Raw genomic sequence first — 20,504 nt, forward strand, 5'->3', positions numbered from 1 at the left:
AGGGTAAGGATGGGCTGAATTACAGCGTTACCGATGGAGGGCGACACACGAAGTTGTAAGTCATTTTCAGCCAGGTGTCCGGATACTTTTACTCACATAGTGTACATCAGTACGTCAAAAATTGTCAGACTCAGTTTCCTAGGAACCGTTTGAGAGTTTCGTCGCTTAGATATTTCAAATGGTTCAAATGGCTCTGAGCACTATGGGACTCAACATCTGAGGTCATAAGTCCCCTAGAACTTAGAACTACTTAAACCTAACTAACCTAAGGACATCACACACATCCATGCCCGAGGCAGGATTCGAACCTGCGACCGTAGCGGTCGCGCGGTTCCAGACTGAAGCGCCTAGAACCGCTCGGCCACATCGGCCGGCTGTACATATTTCAAAGTTCCGCTCATGCCATACATATCCTTAAGTCATTTTCAGCCAGGTGTCCGGATACTTTTACTCACATAGTGTGCATCAGTACGTTAAAAATTGTCAGACTCAATTTCCTAGGAACCGGTTGAGAGTTTCGTCGCTTACATATTTCAAAGTCTCGCTCATGCCATACGTATCCTGTCAATACGAATCGATATCGTACGCTCCTATTGTCAGCGCGTTCTGTAGGGTGACCAGCCCACCTCTACATTAAAAAGCTAAGTGAAGTGTTCAGTGATGGAAAATCAAAAATGCGACATCTGCATAGCATCACTGACAAAAAACACTAAGAAGAAGCAGAGAAAAAGGAAGTTGACGAAAATATGACTAGCGTCGTCCCATTTCTTGCAGAAAGACCCCTGTTTGATTCCTGGTACCCACTCACATTATATTCTGGAAGAGGGGGCATTCAGTCTCGCAATACATGATGAGGTTCTAGAATAAAGATCAACGGCATTATCAGGATTTATATACTGGAAATGACGGGTGGTAGCATTGTCGATATGCTGATAACACGCACCCCGGCCACAGGTCCGTCCCCTAACTGCCCTTTAGGGGGCATTAGGTACAGGCCTAAGTACTAATCCCTAAGTGATGTTTACCTTTTAAATCTGCATACATTGTATATTATTACACTGTTTATAGCGTTGCTTACAATTCGCAAACGAGAGCTCCAAACGCAGAATAGAATCCACCATTTTTAACTGTAAAAACTTGATTAAAAACCGTTGCATAGATTTTTTCACAGTTTGTTTCTATTTTCGCTCTCTCTCTCTCTCTCTCTCTCTCTCTCTCTCTCTCTCTCTCTCACACACACACACACACACACACACACACAAAAGAGAGTGCGCAAGCACACACGGGTGGGACAGCAATGGGACACAGATAATGACATAAAAATAAATAAATTGAAATAAATAGACGTTACTACCAGTGTTGCAACTTTCGCAGGAGAGCTTCTGCGAAGCCTGTAAAGTGGAAGATTAGGTACTGGCGAAAGTGAAGCTGTGACGACGGGCTCATTAGCTAGAGCCTACCCGCAGAAGGCAAAGATCCCGAGTTCGAATCTCGGTCTGGCACACACGATTTTTATCTGCATGGAAGTTTAAATTTTACCAGTACAGCGAAAAACTAATCCAAGTTGAAAATTTATTGATTCGATGCCTAGTTTTGGGCAGAGACTCATTTTGAAATCGTCGTAACAAACTCGAAAATCGTATTTCCAAAGAAGTCAAAAATGTGCAGTGAACATTCACAGAGCATGAAGATTTTAATTTTATGTCTGCTGTAAGTTTCAGTGCTTATACGCTGAGGTGACAAAACCCATGGAACACCTAAAAACGTGTCGGATCTCCTTTTCTACGGCAGAGTGCAGCAAATAGACATGACATGGACTCAACAAGTCGTTGGAAGTCCTGGGCAGGAATATTAAGCCATGCTGCCTCTATGGTCGTCCATAACTGCGAAATTGTTGCCGGTGCACCATTTTGTGCACGAAGTGAGTTCTCGATTAGGTACGGTAACTGTGCGATGGGATTCATGTCGGGCGATGTGGGTGGCCAAATCAATCGCTGGGGTTACCCGGCACGTACCTCAACGAATTCGTGAAGAATTGCGACCTGGTGGCATGACACTATTATTTGGAAACACGAACTCCTCGAATGGCTGCAATTCCTATCGATTTCTGTTGAATGTTCAACGAAACCCACGTCGTCAGGAATCCAACAGAGGGTGCCTCTTGTAACACGATGAACAGATTTAATGAAATCATTGAAGATTTATGTGCTTCTGTATTGTGCTTCTGATGTTTTACAACTATTTACTTCGAGCTAGTTTCAGTGCCTGGCAATTTCTAAGGAACAGAGACATTATTGGACAGGAATAATCACAGGGGATGGTGGACGACATGAAACACAGTATATACGAAACAGAGTATATTCATAAGGAAAAATAGTGTAATCTGATTATTCTTCTATCAAGATGGCTTAACCAATTCCTATCGTTCTCCTTGTACTGTACTCAGGAAGCTAAATCCTCGACATTCTGTGATATAGGGAGCATGATTCTGTGCTTCCACCTTGCAGTGGAACGTATTTGTTTCTAATACATATTTACAAATGTTGTAAGTTTTTTGATCATTGAATCTCGTAGATATTTAATAACATTAATAAGCGGTTGCAACTTAAATAGCGGCAACACTTCTGCAGATACGCAATCCAACAGAATCATATGGCATTGTTTATACCATACATTATTTCATGGTGATATGCGAACATTTTAATATGTTATTCCATGCGTAAAACTAAAGAAAAAAGTGCTTATAAACGTAGGTCCGCAAACATTTAGTTACGGAATTACGGCTGATAAAAGATTTTTGACTGAAATTTAGCGACTGCGCTTGTACGACGCCATCGAAAAGCTGTACGAGGTTAAAGTAAAGCACGATTTCCATTTATTTTGTTGTTATTGGTCTGGTGAATCTAATAAAACATGTCCCAGACGTGAATCTGCAGTAGTTTTCCATAACATCCAGAGAAGCAAATATTATTACACAAGTAAATTTGTTTACTTTCCATTAAGAATGTAGAAACGTTTGTAACACTTGCACTTGGCGGCCGAACGCAACTGGGACATCCCAGCCAACAATGCCATACAACATTTAATTATGTCATTGTTGGCAACCGTTAGTGAGTTGTTTCAGTCTTTTGCTAAACTTGAGTCGATTTTGTTTTCTGTATTGTTCAGTGAAAGAACACAATTACAACAGTGCATTTAAGTAGACGTCTTAGATTGTTTGCAGATGATGCTCTCATTTACCGTCTTGTAAAGTCATCAGGTGACCAATATTAATTGCAAAATAACTTAGAGAAGATATCTGTATGGTGCGAAAAGTGGCAATTGACCCCGAATAAAGAAAAGTGTGAAGTTATTCACATGAGTACTAAAAGAAATCCGCTAAATTTCGATTACGCAATTCAACTAAACACTTAGCGATTAAAATTACAAATACCCTAAATTGGAACGATCACATAGATAATGTTGTGGGTAGAGCCGACCAAAGACTGCGATTCATTGCCAGAACACTTAGAAGGTGCAACAGGTCCAGAGACTGCTTACACCACGCTTGTCCGCCCTATTCTGGAGTATCGCTGTTCGGTGTGGGATCCGCATCAGGGGGGATTGACGGATGGCATGGAAAAAGTACAAAGAAGGGCAGCACGTTTCGTATTATCGCGAAATAGGGGAGATCGTGTCACAGACATGACACGTGAATTGGATTGGTAATCATTGAAACAAAGGCGTTTTTCGTTACATCGGGATCTTCTCATGAAATTTCAATCACCAATTTTCTCCTCCGATTGCGAAAACTTTCTGTTGGCACCCACCTACATAAGGAGAAATGATCATCACGATAAAATAAGAGAAATCAGGGCTCGCACAGAAAAATTCGAGTACTCGTTTCTCCCGCGTGCCGTTCGAGAGTGGAACGGTAGAGATACAGCTTGATGGTGGTTCATTGCACACTTTCCAGGAACTTTATTGTGAATAGCAGAGTAATCACGTAGGTGTAAATGTGTAGATGAACCACATAGCAACTGTTGCGGTTTGTAGATTACTTGTGAAATTGGGGTACTTCTCAAATTTACGACGATGGAATATGCCGATACCGTATTTATTTATGGCAAACCTGATAACAATGTCCGTTTAAAACTTTGTGCAATTGTCTGGAATTTAAAGAGCAAATTGAGCCAAGTTGTTAATAAATTAAAATTTTACGAAATTACATCTTTGCTTCTCTGGATGTTCTGGAAAACTACTGCAGATACACGTCTGGGACATGTTTTACTAGATTCACCAGATCAATAACAGCAAAATAAAAGGAAACCATGCTTTACTTTAATCTCGTACAGTTTTGCGATAGCTTCATATTAGCGAAGTACTAAGTTTCGCCGGCCGGAGTGGCCGAGCGCTTCTAGGCGCTACAGTCTGGCACAGCGCGACCGCTAGGGTCGCAGGTTCGAATCCTGCCTCGGGCATGGATGTGTGTGATGTCCTAAGGTTAGTTAGGTTTACGTAGTTCTAAGTTCTAGGGGACTGATGACCTCAGCAGTTAAGTCCCATAGGGCTCAGAGCCATTTGAAGCATTTTTTTATTAAGCTTCAGGCAAAATCTTTTTTTAGCCGTAACTAAACATTTGCAGACCTATGTTTATATGAAGTTTTGTTCTTTAGTTTTACTTGTAGAATAACATATTAAAATATTTGCATATCTTAGTGAATCATCCCGCATATGTCACAGCGCAAATGCACTTTCCTTTTGCAAATGACACGCGTGTGCAAGTATGAGAGGGACAGGGCCTTGCATAGTGGATGGTCTCATACAGTCATGTCAACATGTTTTATAAACGTGAACAACACTGTTGAATAAAACCTGGATGTTCCAGAGTGCGTACAGAATGACAGTGTCCTTATGGTCTGAAATAGGTTTATGGGAAATCTGCATTGCCTTACGATGGACTCAAAGCACTGGAATGCCATAAAGTGACAGTTTAAAATGTCTAGTCTATTTTTGGCATTCAACGAATGTGATGTGACCTCTAACTTCATTCGATGTACTCATACTTGATGCCTGTACTCTTCACATTTGAAACAAGAGTTTTCAATAGTCGACGTGTTATGCCACCTAGGTTTTGAGTACAAGCACCGTGATCTTTGATTGTTAGTAGCATTGTCGTTGCTGCAGCGGGTAACACGTCTCGTTCCAGAACCGTTACTGCAAATGTGACGTCATTTTGACAACGTACGGAATATAGACTACCGCGTGATTGGCTGTCGACTTTTGTTAGCGTTCGATTCAGGCGTCTCACAAGACTTCATCACTACCTTTGCATACGACACGTCTTCCGAAAGACGAAAACCGAATTTAGGAAACCGTTTCTCGCTGTCGTATTTACATGTTACTATCTGAAGCGGATTTGGTAGCCCAGTTAAATATGGTGCCAGGAAAACAGCTGATTCAGCCAGTACAAACGCTGTTTCTCTTCGATTAGACGAGGTACGAACAGCTTCAATGTAATGTTTCTACTTACCCTTAACTATACAAAAAGCCACTCCCTTCATATTAGGCGAAAATTTTTAAAAACAAGATGAAACATTACAGCACAAGCATGTTTCACAGCCGGTTACTGTTTACTCGGGAAGGAAAACCGATTGCTGAACTGCAACACCGGCAACTAGAAGAGGATTTCCAGAATCGATTTTGAAGTGTTTACATGACCGCCCAGGAGCAGTATTGGGAAATCGGTTTAAGAAATCCGGTTTTGGGACCCCCGTGTAAATGGGGTGCATGCACTTGTGTAGGAGATTTATAAAAACACGTCATTCATGGAATTATTTATTATAATTATTGCTACAGTTAAATGTCACATAATGATTTATCGACAGTTAATGCCTTCATATAAGAGTGCTGTCTCAGGAGTGGGTTGCTATCGACAATAATTTACAAATAAAGCATGAAACACGCTCATATTATAATATGCAGTATGGTGTTTCGAGGTAAGAGATCACTGCAAATTTATCACAAACACATTATAATATTACTTGTTTATGGTTCATTTAAATTTTTACAATTTTTATTTTTTTGCTTTAGAATTTTCGCCTATTGGCTATACTGGAGTTTGAAGTTCTTTGCATTGTATGTGAGTAATGCATGTAAAATACCATGTAAATTTTTTATTATGTTAAATAAGTTTCTGATGAAATTTTGTATTTAAAAATATTTGTGTGCATAAATTGTTCATGTTGATGTAAATTTGACAATTTAAGAAATGGTCACGCTTAGGAACAATGTAAGAAATAGGCGTTATGTAAAAGCCAGTGTGCTTTTGTTCGAAACGAAAGTGTATCTGGGGAGTGGAAAAGGCGAAATGGCGCGCTACCTAGAGCAGGCGTGGGAAGTAAGTAACACAGTGTGTAAGCAGTAGAGGCATTGTGGAGCAGAGGAAGCTTTGCCTGCAAATTTGCACAAAAATGCCTCGGATGAAGACTGCAAACGGCTTACGGCACAACTGCGAGTTGTTGGGTAGCTGTATGTAGAACTGAAAGACTCCAAGAGGGCAAATTGAGCTCATACAGCAAGATACTTCCAGGCTGTACTGTGGGTAGTGCAGCCGTCATAATTGTTCGCCACACCCAAGCCTACAGCCACCAGAGAAGATTTTTTTGTTGTATTTTTAATTTTGTACAGCGTTAACCATTAATTTAAACTGCGTTTTAATAATCATTCTTGAACTTTAAAGAAACTGGTTCACTCTGTTATTTCATCCTAATCATACACCTATATAGGGTTCCTTCCTAGTGTTCGATTAATGCTAGTATCCTGTTTTACAGACTTATGAAGTGCCAAGTTAATACAAAGGGGCACAATTTAAATTGTTTTTATGTAAATAATAAAAAAGTTTTCTTAACTATTGGGAAGTGTTATAGTAAAAGTTCGCTTATGTAAAATTCAACCAGAGTAAAGCCAAGTTACTTGAGTCTGTTAAATGGCTATACCGAATTAGTTCAAAGAGTAATAACTTTTGAAAGTAAATTTCAGTAAGAAATAGGCTTTCTTGAAGTGAAATGTTCAATACAAAAAGTGTGTGCTTTAGTATCTAAGTATTTTATTATTTAAGTTGGTTGATTATGGAAAGTGCTTATCTAAAAGTCCCCCCCCCCCCCTGGCCAATTTTTTTTTTAGCTTCCTTTAAGTTATCTACTGAGCTTTTCCTCTTTTAAACACGTAATGTATAAGAGTGTAGTCCAACATTGTTTAAGTGGGGTAGTAATATTTATTTGAAGAACCAAATTAAATGGTAGCAAGAAAGTAGGCAAAATTCATACTTCTGCTTTTCCAATACATCACTGTTTCATTGCCTGGATAGGCTGGCGACCGTTAGTACAACTTTTAAACTACTAAATGAAGTTGGACCCGCGTTGACATAGCATCTGAATAATAACATTCATACTGTGTTTCTATGTAACCGCTGGGTAAGGTCTTAGGAAAAGAATTGAATAGTCTGATATACTTTTCCATTAGACACAACACACGGTCAAACCCTGTAAAAAAGGTAACTCTGTTGATTAACGTTTCCTATTAACGGGACTGTCTTACCATAGTGGACTTTATTTGGAAACTAAACTAAATTTGACTTTTCCAGTGACAAGACTTTTTGTTCTGTTGGGGTATAGTATGCGTGGCAACATAGAGACAGGGTTTCCTGTTATTTAGGTAAAAGCATACTAAATTACAATAGTAGTGGTAGGGTTATAACTTCACCTTTATCATAAAATGTAACTTAATAACGTATCAGCAACATAAACCTTCAATAAATACTATAAAGACAGGAAGTAAAGATCACGCAATTGCGCGGTAACTTAATGGATAACGTCGTTGTTTCAGGAATCTGTTGTTATGGGTTCGAATTTTGCTATACGCCAATATTTTTTTCCGTGTTTGCGTTGCTATGATGAATGTAATACAAGTATTTCCTGCAATATTTGGTGTTTTTACATTCCGTCTGATCTGAGAACGAAGGATGAAACAAATATTTAGCGATTACCGAGCGTGCGGTTAGGCAGGAACCAAAGAGGAAGGTTTAAATTGCTGCGAGTGAATCGAGGAGCAATAACATTCATATTCTTCCTCGTCACAGCCAATCATGCGGTCGTCAGTATTGCACGCGACTTCAGAATAACGTCCCGTTTGCAGGAAATGTTGTAAAACGACTGTTATCCTAGCTGTAGCATTCCAAGAGGAGCCAAGTAAGTGCGATACTGGACACACTACTGGACAGTTTGGAAATAGTTTGCTACACACGGAGACAAAAGTACACAGGGTGTTCAGATCTGGAAATGTAATTTGGTGCAGATTAATTTGAGAAGTGAAAATTTTCAGGTAACGTTGCTGCTGCACTGCTTTCTCGTGCGTAAATTGTGATGTGTCTGAATAAGGGAAAGACTTAATGCATTTTTCTTCATCGGTTTGGGTTACTTAGTTCGATTAATGAAACGTGTTTGGACAAAGTTACCAGTTCACATATCTTGCACTCGGGTTCAGAAATTTACCACTGCTTTACCATTCGTTTAATTCACTTCAAGGCAAAGTAACATTTTTTGCAAAAAGTAATTTTTATAAAGATCATTGCAATTGTCAAAGAATGAGCATTCACTGTAGAGTATTTTTGGATGGTTAACTTCTTTTCAATCATTTAGCAAGTCTAAAATTCTACCACTGTCTCCTCACGAGAGTTTATTCCTTGATTACACTACTGGCCATTAAAATCGCTGCACCAAGAAGAAATGCAGATGATAAACGGGTATTCATTGGACAAACATATTATACTACAACTGACATGTGATTACATTTTCACGCAATTTGGGTGCATAGATCCTGAGAAATCAGTACCCAGAACAACCACCTCTGGCCGTAATAACGGCCTTGATGCGCCTGGGCATTGAGTCAAACTGAGCTCGGATGGCGTGTAGAGGTACAGCTGCCCATGCAGCCTCACCACGATACCACAGTTCATCAAGAGTAGTGACTGGCGTATTGCAACGAGCCAGTTACTCGGCCACCATTGACCACACGTTTCCAATTGGTGAGAGATCTGGAGAATGTGCTGGAAAGGGCAGCGGTCGACCATTTTCTGTATCCAGAAAGGCTCGTACAGGACCTGCAACATGCGGTCATGCATTATCCTGCTGAAATGTAGGGTTTCACAGGGATCGAATGAAGGGTAGAGCCACGGGTCGAAACACATCTGAAATGTAACGTCCACTGTTCAAAGTGCCATCAATGCGAACAAGAGGTGACCGAGACGTGTAACCAATAGCACCCCATACCATCATGCCGGATGATACGCCTGTATGGCGATGACGAATACATGCTTCCAATGTGCGTTCACCGCGATGTCACCAAACATGGATACGACCATCATGATACTGTAAACAGAACCTGGATTCATCCGAAAAAATGACGTTTTGCCATTCGTGCACCCAGGTTCGTCGTCGAGTACACTATCGCAGGCGCTCCTGTCTGTGATGCAACATCAAGGTTAACCGCAGCCATGGTCTCCGAGATGATAGCCCATGATGTTGCAAACGTCATAGAACTGTTCGTGCAGATGGTTGTTGTCTTGCATACGTCTTCACCTGTTGACTCAGGGATCGAGACGTGGCTGCACGATCCGTTACAGCCATGCGGATAAGATGCCTGTCATCTCGACTGCTAATGATACGAGGCCGTTGGGATCCAGCACGGCGTTCCGTATTACTCTCCTGAACCCACCAATTCCATATTCTGCTAACAGTCATTGGATCTCTAAACCGCAATCGCGATAGGCTACAATCCGACCTTTATCAAAGTCGGAAACGTGATGGTACGCATTTCTCCTCCTTACACGAGGCATCACAACAACGTTTCACCAGGCTACACCGATCAACTGCTGTTTGTGTATGAGAAATCGGTTGGAAACTTTCCTCATGTCATCACGTTGTAGATGTCGCCACCTGCGCCAACCTTGTGTGAATGCTCTGATAAGCTAATCATTTTCATATCACAGCATCTTCTTCCTGTCGGTTAAATTTCGCGTCTGTAGCACATCTCCGTGGTGTAGCAATTTTAATGGCCAGTAGTGTATGTGTGTTGTCGATAGCACTTTCCGGAACACCGTCTTTGAAAGCATAATCCACTGAGAAAATTCCTTGTACTGGACTGAGCAAGGCTGTATGTCTTATGTACTTGGTTTGTTGCTGCGCTGTGATTTCGTTCTAGCAATACCCAGTGTCCGTTGCTACAGGTAAGCCATGAAAATTAGTTGGGGCCACTTTCACATTACAGTCAGGATAAGAGATAAACCATTTACAGTTAGGCATTGCATTCCAGATGTATCACCGCGTCCAGTTTACGTAAAATTCAGTTTTAAATTACACTGATGTGGCAAAAGTCATGGGGTACCTTCTAATATCGTGTCGGATCTCCTTTCGTCCGGGCATAGTGCAACAGCTCGACGTCCCATGGACTCAACAAGTCGTTGGACGCTCCCTGCAGAAATATTGAGCCATGCTCGCTCTTCAGCCATCCATAATTCCGAAGGTGTTGCCAGAGCAGAGTCTTTTGCACGCACTGACCTCTCGGTTAAGTCCAATAAATGTTCGATGGGATTCACGTCGAGCGATCTGAATGGCCAAATCATTCGCTCAAATGTTCGCAAAGTGTTCTTTAAGCGAATCCTGAACAAGTGAGGCTCTGTAACATGACGCATTATCACCAACAAAAGTTCCATCGTTGTTTCGGAACATGAAGTCTATGACTGGCTGCAAACGGTCTCTGTGTAGGCGACCATAACCAGGATCCAGTCCATTCCACATAAACACAGCCCAGACCATTATGGGGCCACCACCACTAGCTGGCACAGTGCTATGTTGACAACTGGGGTCCACGTCATCTTGTGATCTGCGCCGCACTCGAACCTTATAACAGGCTCTCGCCAGCTATTTGAGGATTCATCTCAGCATCCACTGTTTTCCAGTCGTCTAACGTCCAACCAATATGGTCACGAGCCCAGGAGAGGCGCTACAGGTGCTGTTGTGTTGCTGCCAAAGACACTCCTGTCGGTCGTTTGGTGTTGTAGCCCTTTCACACAAAACTTCGCTCTAATGTCCTAACGGATACGTTCGTGCCACATTGATTTCTGCGCTTATTTCGCACCGTGTTGCTCGTCTGTTAGCACTGACAACTCTACATAAATGGCGCTGCTCTCGGTCGTTATGTGAAGACCGTCGGTCACTGCATTGTCTGTGGTAAGAGACAGCGCCACTAACCTGGTAGTCTCGGCACACTCTTGACACTGTGGATCCCGCAATATTATATTCCCTATCGATTTCCGAAGTGGAATGTCCCAAGCATCTAACTCCAACTACCATTCCGCGTTCACAGTCTGCTAATTCCCGTCGTGCGGCTATAATCACATCGGAAACCTGTTCATGTGAATCATCTGAGTACAAATGACAACCCCGCCAATACAATGGTCTTTTATACTTTTTGTTTGTGACACTACTGCTATCTGTGTATGTGCATATCACTCTCCCATGACTTATCATCTCAGTGTGGTGTCCGCAGCTCGTTGTCTAGTGCCTAGTGTTGCTGCCTCTGGATCACAAGGCCCAGGCTGGCTCAGGGATTTTCCCCGCCTAGGGACTGGGTTGAGCCGTGGTAAAAATTGCTGTTTTGAAGAGCGCGATGCAGCGAGTAGTGTGAAGCAGTTGCCCTCCGTTTCTGGATGTGGCGCCGCTGTGGCAATCGCAGCTTTGGTGTCTCCCTCTGGTGGGAAAGGGGAAAGGTTGCCTGTTCACGTGCATTTAAGGGGCGCTATCAGCTCGCCAGTTGCACACCCTTCATCTCCTTTCCCAAGGTGGCTTCCATCAACTCCCCCTCCCAGATGATGCCCTCTCTCCCTCCATTTATCCCTCCTATCAACTCTGATCCTCACTCACCCTCCTTTCCTCTGTCCTTTTCCCGGGATCCCTCTCCCCCCCTTCCATCCTCTTTTTTCCCCACCTCCCCTCTCTCTGCACCCTTCTCTCCCCCGAGTCCTTTTGCATCTCCCTCCTCTCCCTTTTCTCATTCCCTCTCGCATCTGCCCTGTCCCTCTCCCCCCTTATGAGTCCTCTCCCTCCTTGGTTCCCCCCCTTTTCGTTTTTCCTCTTGGGAAGTGTTGCGAATGGCCATCATACTGTCGCTGGCTGTGATTTTTTATCTCTTGCGAACAGAAATCGGACTGTCGCCATGGTTTTTTTTTTTTTAATTGTGTGTCTACTATGTTACCTGTCTGATTCCTGTGTATATTATTAACATTGCCAACCCCTTTGCTTTCTGTTTTAACTTTCCGCATTTTTTCGCCATTTTACACTTTAAGTCACCGTTTTATCGCCTGTTTCTTGTTTCTTTTCTTCTTCCGGAGTATGTAGGCTGTAGAGCAGCGTACTAAGCTACTGCCAGCCCGCCCCCTTTGGGGGGAATCGAAATACAATAAAGGAAAAAAAAAACCTCGCCAGTCGGTCAGTCGGGGTCAGTCTCTCGTCCCCAGCTTGCTATTCTGTCTCTCGTCCGCATTTGTTAGGCAGTTAGTGTCAGTCTGTCGTTCGGAGTGCTAGTATGTCTGTCGTCGGATCAACCTTTAAAGCCGGCAAAATGAGTCTTTCCACTCCGCCAGTAAGAGTGTGGTCGCCCGGTCGAGGCTTAGTTCCTGCATCTGAGTATGCGCGTTACGCCGCCAGTCTGCTAGAGTTTGCTCAGGCAATGGTCATTGGCGGTTGGATCGATCGGTTGGTCGGTTGCGCACTGAGACACCAGATGACTTGTCCGCCTTGAGCGTTGGCGCATGTGAGGTCGCCACGTGATTCCAGTGGGCCGCGCCGTATAGCGAGGGGTAGTGGCTTAGCGGTCGACACGAGAGCAACAGGAATCAACCCACGACATCAGTCTGGCCGGGGCGAGCCGCAACGCCGTGAGACGGGAGATCAGCGTGCCTTCCTACGTCCGTTGAAGCGGCTGGCAGCGGACGGTTCAGGAGAGCGATTTGGGGTTGCTGCGCCAGATCTTCTCGAGAAATCGCAGTTTATTAGAAGTTAAGTGATTGGTGATATCTTGTTTGATTTACTCTTGTTAAATTCTACTTGTTTTCTTGGTGAGGTCACCAGCCGTTTTGCTTTGGGGTCGTCCCACCATTCTTCTCCGTTTGCCCACCAACATCACAATCATTTCAGTGTAATGCACTCTGATGAGCATTCTACCTGTCACACAGACCTGCAGCTTTTATCATTTTCATACCCACTAATGGTATGCCCCTATTTAAGATTCCAACCTTCCTCACTGTAAACGTGTCAGTCCAAATGGAGATGCTGATCTGTAGGGTGCACACCAGCGACCTGTATGTTGTGTAGCAGTACTCAGACAGCCAGCACAAAGTAAGATCTGTCACAACCCCCATCCCTGGCATCAGAAGCTACCACACCACTGACCTGTATCTTGTCGAGCACGCCTGTGGAGTCCATGCGGCTGGCCACGTTCACGGCGTTCCCCCAGATGTCGTATTGGGGCTTGCGGGCTCCGATTACTCCAGCAACCACCGGGCCGATGTTGATGCCTGAAACACGTGCACCAAACCCAAAGTAGCTTTCGCTCTGACTCTTTTGCTAGACTAGAGAAGATGAGCCATACTTGTCAATGTAGGTAAAAAGGGGAGGCCACGACGCTGGGGTCACAGATCAGCGAAATGCCTTGTACATGCAATTTGGTAAGGTACCCAAAACTACTTTGCACCTCGACGCTTCGAGCTGCAAACACAGGGGCACGCCCCATTTGGCAGTTACCCTGCGTAGCGGTGAGACGTTGCTAACACAGCAACCACCAATACTGTAGTTCCAAATTTTTGAAATATCGCAGAATTTGCACTCCTACGACAAAAATTATGTTGGAGTGGGAGTCGAAACGTCGCTTCATACACGTTCGTCCAACGGCGCTACACCACTAACCACATAACCACCATGAATTCGAACGTCCGCTACTTGTGCACAGATACATTAGCCACATAACAGATACGTAAAACTTCTCTTGAACGTTTCTAGGAATTGCCAGAGTAGTGCATCATACGGCTTGCACATTATACCGTTTTAATTGCCTATTAAAGGTCTACGGAGTTTGAAGTAAATCCGTGATCCCAAAGTCATGGCCTCCGCTCGTAAGTCAGTATCCATGTAGTGCCGTGCTGGCAGTCTAGATTGCGGTTGTCCGCAGTTCGTGGTCTTGTGGCTAGCGTTGCTGCCTCTGGATCACAGGGTCCCAGGTTAGATTCCCGACCTGGTTGGGGATTTTCTCTGCCCGGGGACTGGGTGTTTGTGTTGTCCTCATCATTTCATCATCATCGTCATTCGTGACAGTGGCTAAAAATTGGACTGTGTAGAAACTGGGACTTTGTATGGGCGCTCATGACCACGCAGTTGAACGCCCCACAAACCAAACATCATCATTAGAGCGCGGCTAGGTAGTTATCCAGTGAGTTACAGGCTTCATAGATGATTTCAACGATTCTTTAATCCAAATGCGGCGGAACGAGTCAGTTTAGAGAAGATGTATACGTGATTACTGCCAGAGCTAATGAAGACATTATTTTATTAGTCCTACTCATGCAACTACACATAAGAACAAGGTGTTTTTTCTGTATAACGTCTACGCCTCCATGACTACTCCGGAATTTACAATCAAGTGTCTGACAGAGGGTTCATCGAACCACCATCAAGTTACATCTCTACTGTTCCGCTCTCGACAAGTTCGCGAGAAAAACGAACACTTAAATCTTTCCGTGCGAACTCTGATTCCTCTTATTTTATTACAGTGACCATTTCTCTCTATGTAAGTGGACGCCTACAAAATATTTTTGCATTCGGAGGAGAAAGTTGCTCATTAAAATTTCATCAGAAGATCCTACCGCCACGAAAAACGCATCTGTTTAAATGTTTACCACCCCAATTCGCGTATCATATCCGTGGTACTCTCTCCTCTGTTTCACGATGATACAAAACGAACTGCCCTTCTTTGAACTTCTTCGATGTCCTCCGTCAATCCTATCTGATGCGGATCCTGCACCGCACAGAAATACCCAGAAGAGGACGGACAACTGTAGTGTAAGCAATCTCTTCGGTACACCTGTCTAAGTGCTCTGCAAGGAAAACGCAGTCTGTGGTATGCCTGCCCCACAATATATTGCATGTGACTGTTCCAATTTACGTTATTCGTAGCAATAATCCCTAAGTATTTAGTTGTATTCACATCCTTTAGATTTGTGTGATTTATTACGCAACCGAAATTTAGCGGATTCCTTTTAGCACTCATGTGGTTGAGTTCTCACTTTTCATTATTCACAGTCGACTGCCACTTTTCGCATCGTACAGATATCTTGTCTAAATGCTTTTGCAATTCGTTTTGATCATCTGACGACCTTACAGGACGGTAAATGACATAATCATCTGCAAATAATCTAAGATGAAGGTCAGATTGTCTCCTAATTTGATTATGTAGATCAGGAACAACAGAGGGCCTGTAACACTTCCTTGGGGAACGCCAGATATGACGTCTGTTTTACGCGATGAATTTCCGTCAGTTATTACGAACTGTGACCTTTCCGACAGGGAATCACGAATCCAGTCACACAACTGAGACGTTACTGCACAGGAACGCAATTTAATTAGAAGTCGTTTGTGAAGCATTGTGTCATAAGCCTTCTGGAAATCTAAAAATGTGGAATCCATTTGAAATTCCCTGTCGCTAACACTCATTACTTTGTGTGAATAAAGGGCGAGCTGTATATCACGATAACGATATTTTCTGAATCCAGTTGTTTGTTTGTCAATAAATCGTTATATTCATGGTAACTGATAATGTTGTAAACATAAATTCGTCCACGGAATAGAAGAAATTATCCAGGAGACATGATTTGCGCTTACATTTAAATTTTGCTGTTATTTCTAATAATTATCCCTTTTTGGGAAATTTGTAACAGAGGATTACTAAGTGGAGATTGTTGAAGCAGAAGTAGCGTTTGCAGTTTTTGAAATGAAGTGTGCAGTTGGGTGGTAATCGTATGAGAATATGAGACGAGCATTAGCAGAAAGAGGCATAGAAACCAGAACAGCAGAAGAAACAGGAAGAGTAATTAAAACCAGAACTGGAATTGAAATGAAAATAGAAAAAAAAGATGAAAACAATATACGACATAAAAAGAGTAATCTACAATTACAAGAATAGAAACAAAACCAAGAACGGATAGAAACAGGAAAGAAAATACGACTGAAAACACTATTAGGAAGAGGAAAAGCAACACCAATAAACCCTAATAGGAATAAAGCCAGGAACTAACGTAGGAAAATGAATATAGGGGATGTAAGGAAAGCAATAGCAAAAAATAACGCGTGGTTAAGTATCCAATAATAGAACAAATAGGTTCTGTTAAACATGGATTGGCAAATATGCCGTTTCCAAGATAACTGCGAGTGTATGCATGTGAGCCACCACTGGCTTCACTATGAAGTATTGTCCTGTTTACAATGCGTTCATCGCAAGAATAAATCTGATGTAAACATTACATACTGTATTCTCCCGCATTTGTTAGAACCTCTTTGATTTTCGTTTCACGTGCAGCCGAAACCAAGCTCCCTGAAACACATTCAAGTACGATAATAAGGATATGTTTTATGCTGTGCGTTACTCGCACACAGACTCAGCGATGATACGGAGGGGCCGCTATACGGAAACATTTAACTTTGACGGCATTGCCCAGCCATCTAGTCCAAAAAAGCTGCACTGATGTAAGCAGCTGCAGTTAAGACGTAGAAAGAGACGAACACAGCAACAATATAGCTTCGAATGTCATTTTATTTTTAAACAGAATGAAACAATATATGCAAAGCTCTAGTAACATGCTTCCTAGGTGACCAAGCAGAAAACATAACGTGCTCCCCTTTCTTAGCTAACATAGTATTGTAATAAAGAACAACTTGAAAACAGCTACGTGTGATGTGAAAGTGTGTTGCAAGGATTTCATCCTGTAATTAAACACGATTTTCTCAAAAGCGGTTGAGACTCTCGTCTTGCTGTTTACGTCTGTTAGAGTCCTAGGCGTGTCCTGCACACCCTGTCAATATGAATCGAAACTGTGAGGGGAAGTTCGTACGGTCCCCAAGTAAGTGTGATGCTAATAACTGCTCATATGCTCTTTCTAGCAATAGTATTCACCTAACATTCTCGATGGGTTTATTAACTTTACTAACCATCTTACCCGCGATGAAAATTTGCTGTACACTCGCACCACTTAAAGAGGCTTCACACGCCTAGTTGTCGTAAATGAATGCAGATCATCTCGTAAATCTTGAGAAGAGTATACAGGGTGGTCCCTTGATAGTGACCGGGCTAAATATCTCGCGAAATAAGCATCAAGCGGAAAAACTCCAAAGAACGAAACTCGTCTAGCTTGAAGGGGGGAACCAGATGGCGCTATGGTTGGCCCGCTAGATGGCGCTGCCATAGGTCAAACGGATATCAACTGCGTTTTTTTTTTTTAAATAGGAACCCCCATTTCTATTACATATTCGTGTAGTACGTAAAGAAATATGAATGTTTTAGTTGGACCACTTCTTTCGCTTTGTGATAGATGGCGCTGTAATAGTCACAAACGTATAACTACGTGGTATCACGTAACATTCTGCCGGTATTTGCTTCGTGATGCATAACCCGTGTTAAAATGGACCGTTTACCTATTGCGGAAAAGGTCGATATCGTGTCGATGTATGGCTATTGTGATTACAATTCCCAACGGGCGTGTGCTATGTATGCTGCTCGGTATCCTGGACGACATCATCGAAGTGCCCCGACTGTTCGTCGGATAGTTACGTTATTTAAGGAAACAGGAAGTGTTGAGCCACATGTGAAACGTCAACCACGACCTGCAACAAATGATGATGCCCTAGTAGGTGTTTTAGCTGCTGTCGCGGCTAATCCGCACATCAGTAGCAGACAAATTGTGCGAGAATCGGGAATCTCAAAAACGTCGGTGTTGAGAATGCTACATCAACATCGATTGCAGCCGTACCATATTTCTATACACCAGGAATTGCATGTCGACGACTTTGAACGTCGTGTACAGTTCTGACACTGGGCACAAGAAAAATTACGGGCTGACGACAGATTTTTTGCACGCGTTCTATTTAGCGACGAAGCATCATTCACCAACAGCGGTAACGTAAACCGGCATGATATGCACTATTGGGCAACGTAAAATCCAAGATGGCCGCCACAAGTGGAACATCAGCGACCTTGGCGGGTTAATGTATGGTGCGGCGTTATGGGAGGAAGGATAACTGGGCCCCATTTTATCGATGGCAATCTAAGTGGTGGGATGTATGCTAATTTGCTACGTAATGTTCTACCGCTGATAGTACAAGATGTATCACTGAATGACAGAATGGCGATGTACTTCCAACATGATGGATGTCCAGCACATAGCTCGCTTGCGGCTGAAGCGGTATAGAATAACATATTTCATGACTGGTGGATTGGTCGTCGAAGTACCATACAGTGGCCCACACGTTCACCAGATCTGACGTCCACGGATTTCTTTCTGTGGGGAAAGTTGAAGGATATTTGCTATCGTGATCCACCGACAACGCCTGACAACCTGCGTCAGCGCATTGTCAATGCATGTGCGAACATAACGGAAGGCGAACTACTCGCTGTTGAGAGGAATGTCTTTACACGTATTCCCAAATGCATTGAGGTTGACGGACATCATTTTTAGCATTTATTGCATTAATGTGGTATTTAGAGGTATTCACGCTGTAACAGCATGCGTTCACAGAAATGATGAGTTCACAAAGGTACATTTATGACATTGGAACAACTGAAATAAAATATTCAAACATACCTACGTTCTGTATTTTAATTTACAAAACCTACCTTTTACCAACTGTTCGTCCAAAATTGTGAGCCATATGTCTGTGACTATTACAGCGCCATCTATCACAAAGTGTAAAAAGTGGTCCGACTAAAACATTCATATTTCTTTACGTACTACACGAATATGTAATTAAAAATGGGGGTTCCTATTTTAAAAAGCGCAGTTGATATCCGTTTGACCTATGACAGCGCCATCTAGCGGACCAACCATAGCGCCATCTGGTTTCCCCCTTCAAGCTAGACCAGTATATAAAATAAATAAATAAAATATTAATTGTTAATTATGTATGATAGTGATAGGATGTAATTAATATTTGCTTATCTGGAACGTGGACGTTTAATCATTCGGTATCAGACGCTTGACAATGGCTTTTTCGTAAATGTAATGTTATTCGTAGTTGACCGTGAAATAAGACTCAAATAATCGGACTTCGTATTTAAATCGTTTCCAAAGACTGCTGCGGTAGGTGCGGACTCAAATCTAAATCTCAATATTAGAATAATTTGCCAGCCATGTCAATACGTCGTACAGAGGTGACTGTCTACTAAACATAGAAAGTTTACACAGTTAGTTAAATCAGATATATTCAACGAATAAACCTACAGTTAAATAATTCTACTTACTTTCATAAATATAAATTCTTTACAGAATCGAGTGCCTAGTAAGATTGCAACTCGCAGTGTTCTTATATAACATCAAATATGGCGGTGTGCCAGTCAATGAAATATACGTGCTTCCCGCACCACTTGTCCAAGACCTCTCCTCTTAAAGAAACATAAGAGTATCCTAATTCTGTTTTTGTTTTATCAGCGACACAGCGCTGCAGTTCTGTGCCATAGGCTTTATTTATTTGTCACAGATTAATTATTTAATTAAGATTTCGCGTTTCCGAGGAAACTCACGCACGGCATGCAAATGTGCCTTTATAAGTATCGTTCTTTGTAGTTTTTTCGTTTGATGCTTATTTCGTGAGATATTTGGCCCGGTCACCATCAATGGACCACCCTGAATACTTTGCCGCTGCAATTCGTCAATCGCGTCACTGCCATTAGTGTACACTTCACTTTTGAGGTGAGCTGAGACAAAGGATCCCAGAGGACTGCGGCAAGGTGGCGTTGCCGACTGAGGCACAGGATCTCTTCGACTTGTTCACCTCGGACCACATCAGTGCTGGCTCATCACGCGTGAAGTACGTCCCCTAACCGTGGGATGTGGGTGAAATTTCAATCCATGTACGGAAAGCCTTCCAAATTCGTCTGTACTAACTATAATGGTAGCTCATGCCGTAGTCAGGGGCGACTTGTAACCACTGCTTGTGGACGAGTTTCCTCTGGAGTGTTTTCGCCGCTACTGTCATACACGCGGTCCAGTCACATTAATTCGTCCGCCGCCTGTGTTCAGCGCCAACTTGCAATAGCCACTCACAGGCTGCAGGTGACAGCAGCAGCTGTGGTGGGTATATAAAACGTGTTGAGCAATGTCGAAAGCAGTGCAGTCTCGTCGTAATGTGGAAACGGAGCGATTTAGCTGG

At 42.7% G+C, this 20,504-nt stretch overlaps 1 protein-coding gene across 1 annotated transcript in view; it reads right to left on the reverse strand.

Annotated features, from left to right (window-relative positions):
- LOC124554047 (adenylate cyclase type 5-like) overlaps positions 1 to 20,504 on the reverse strand; it is a 589,866-nt gene that overhangs the window by 56,303 nt on the left and 513,059 nt on the right. Inside the window, exon 19 of the mRNA XM_047128083.1 lies at positions 13,488 to 13,612. Within this exon, the coding sequence (XP_046984039.1) occupies positions 13,488 to 13,612 (125 nt within the window). The remainder of the gene's footprint in view (positions 1 to 13,487; positions 13,613 to 20,504) is intronic.

The sequence above is a fragment of the Schistocerca americana genome, chromosome 11 (assembly GCF_021461395.2).
Source record: "Schistocerca americana isolate TAMUIC-IGC-003095 chromosome 11, iqSchAmer2.1, whole genome shotgun sequence".
Classification (NCBI taxonomy): Eukaryota; Metazoa; Arthropoda; class Insecta; order Orthoptera; family Acrididae; genus Schistocerca; species Schistocerca americana.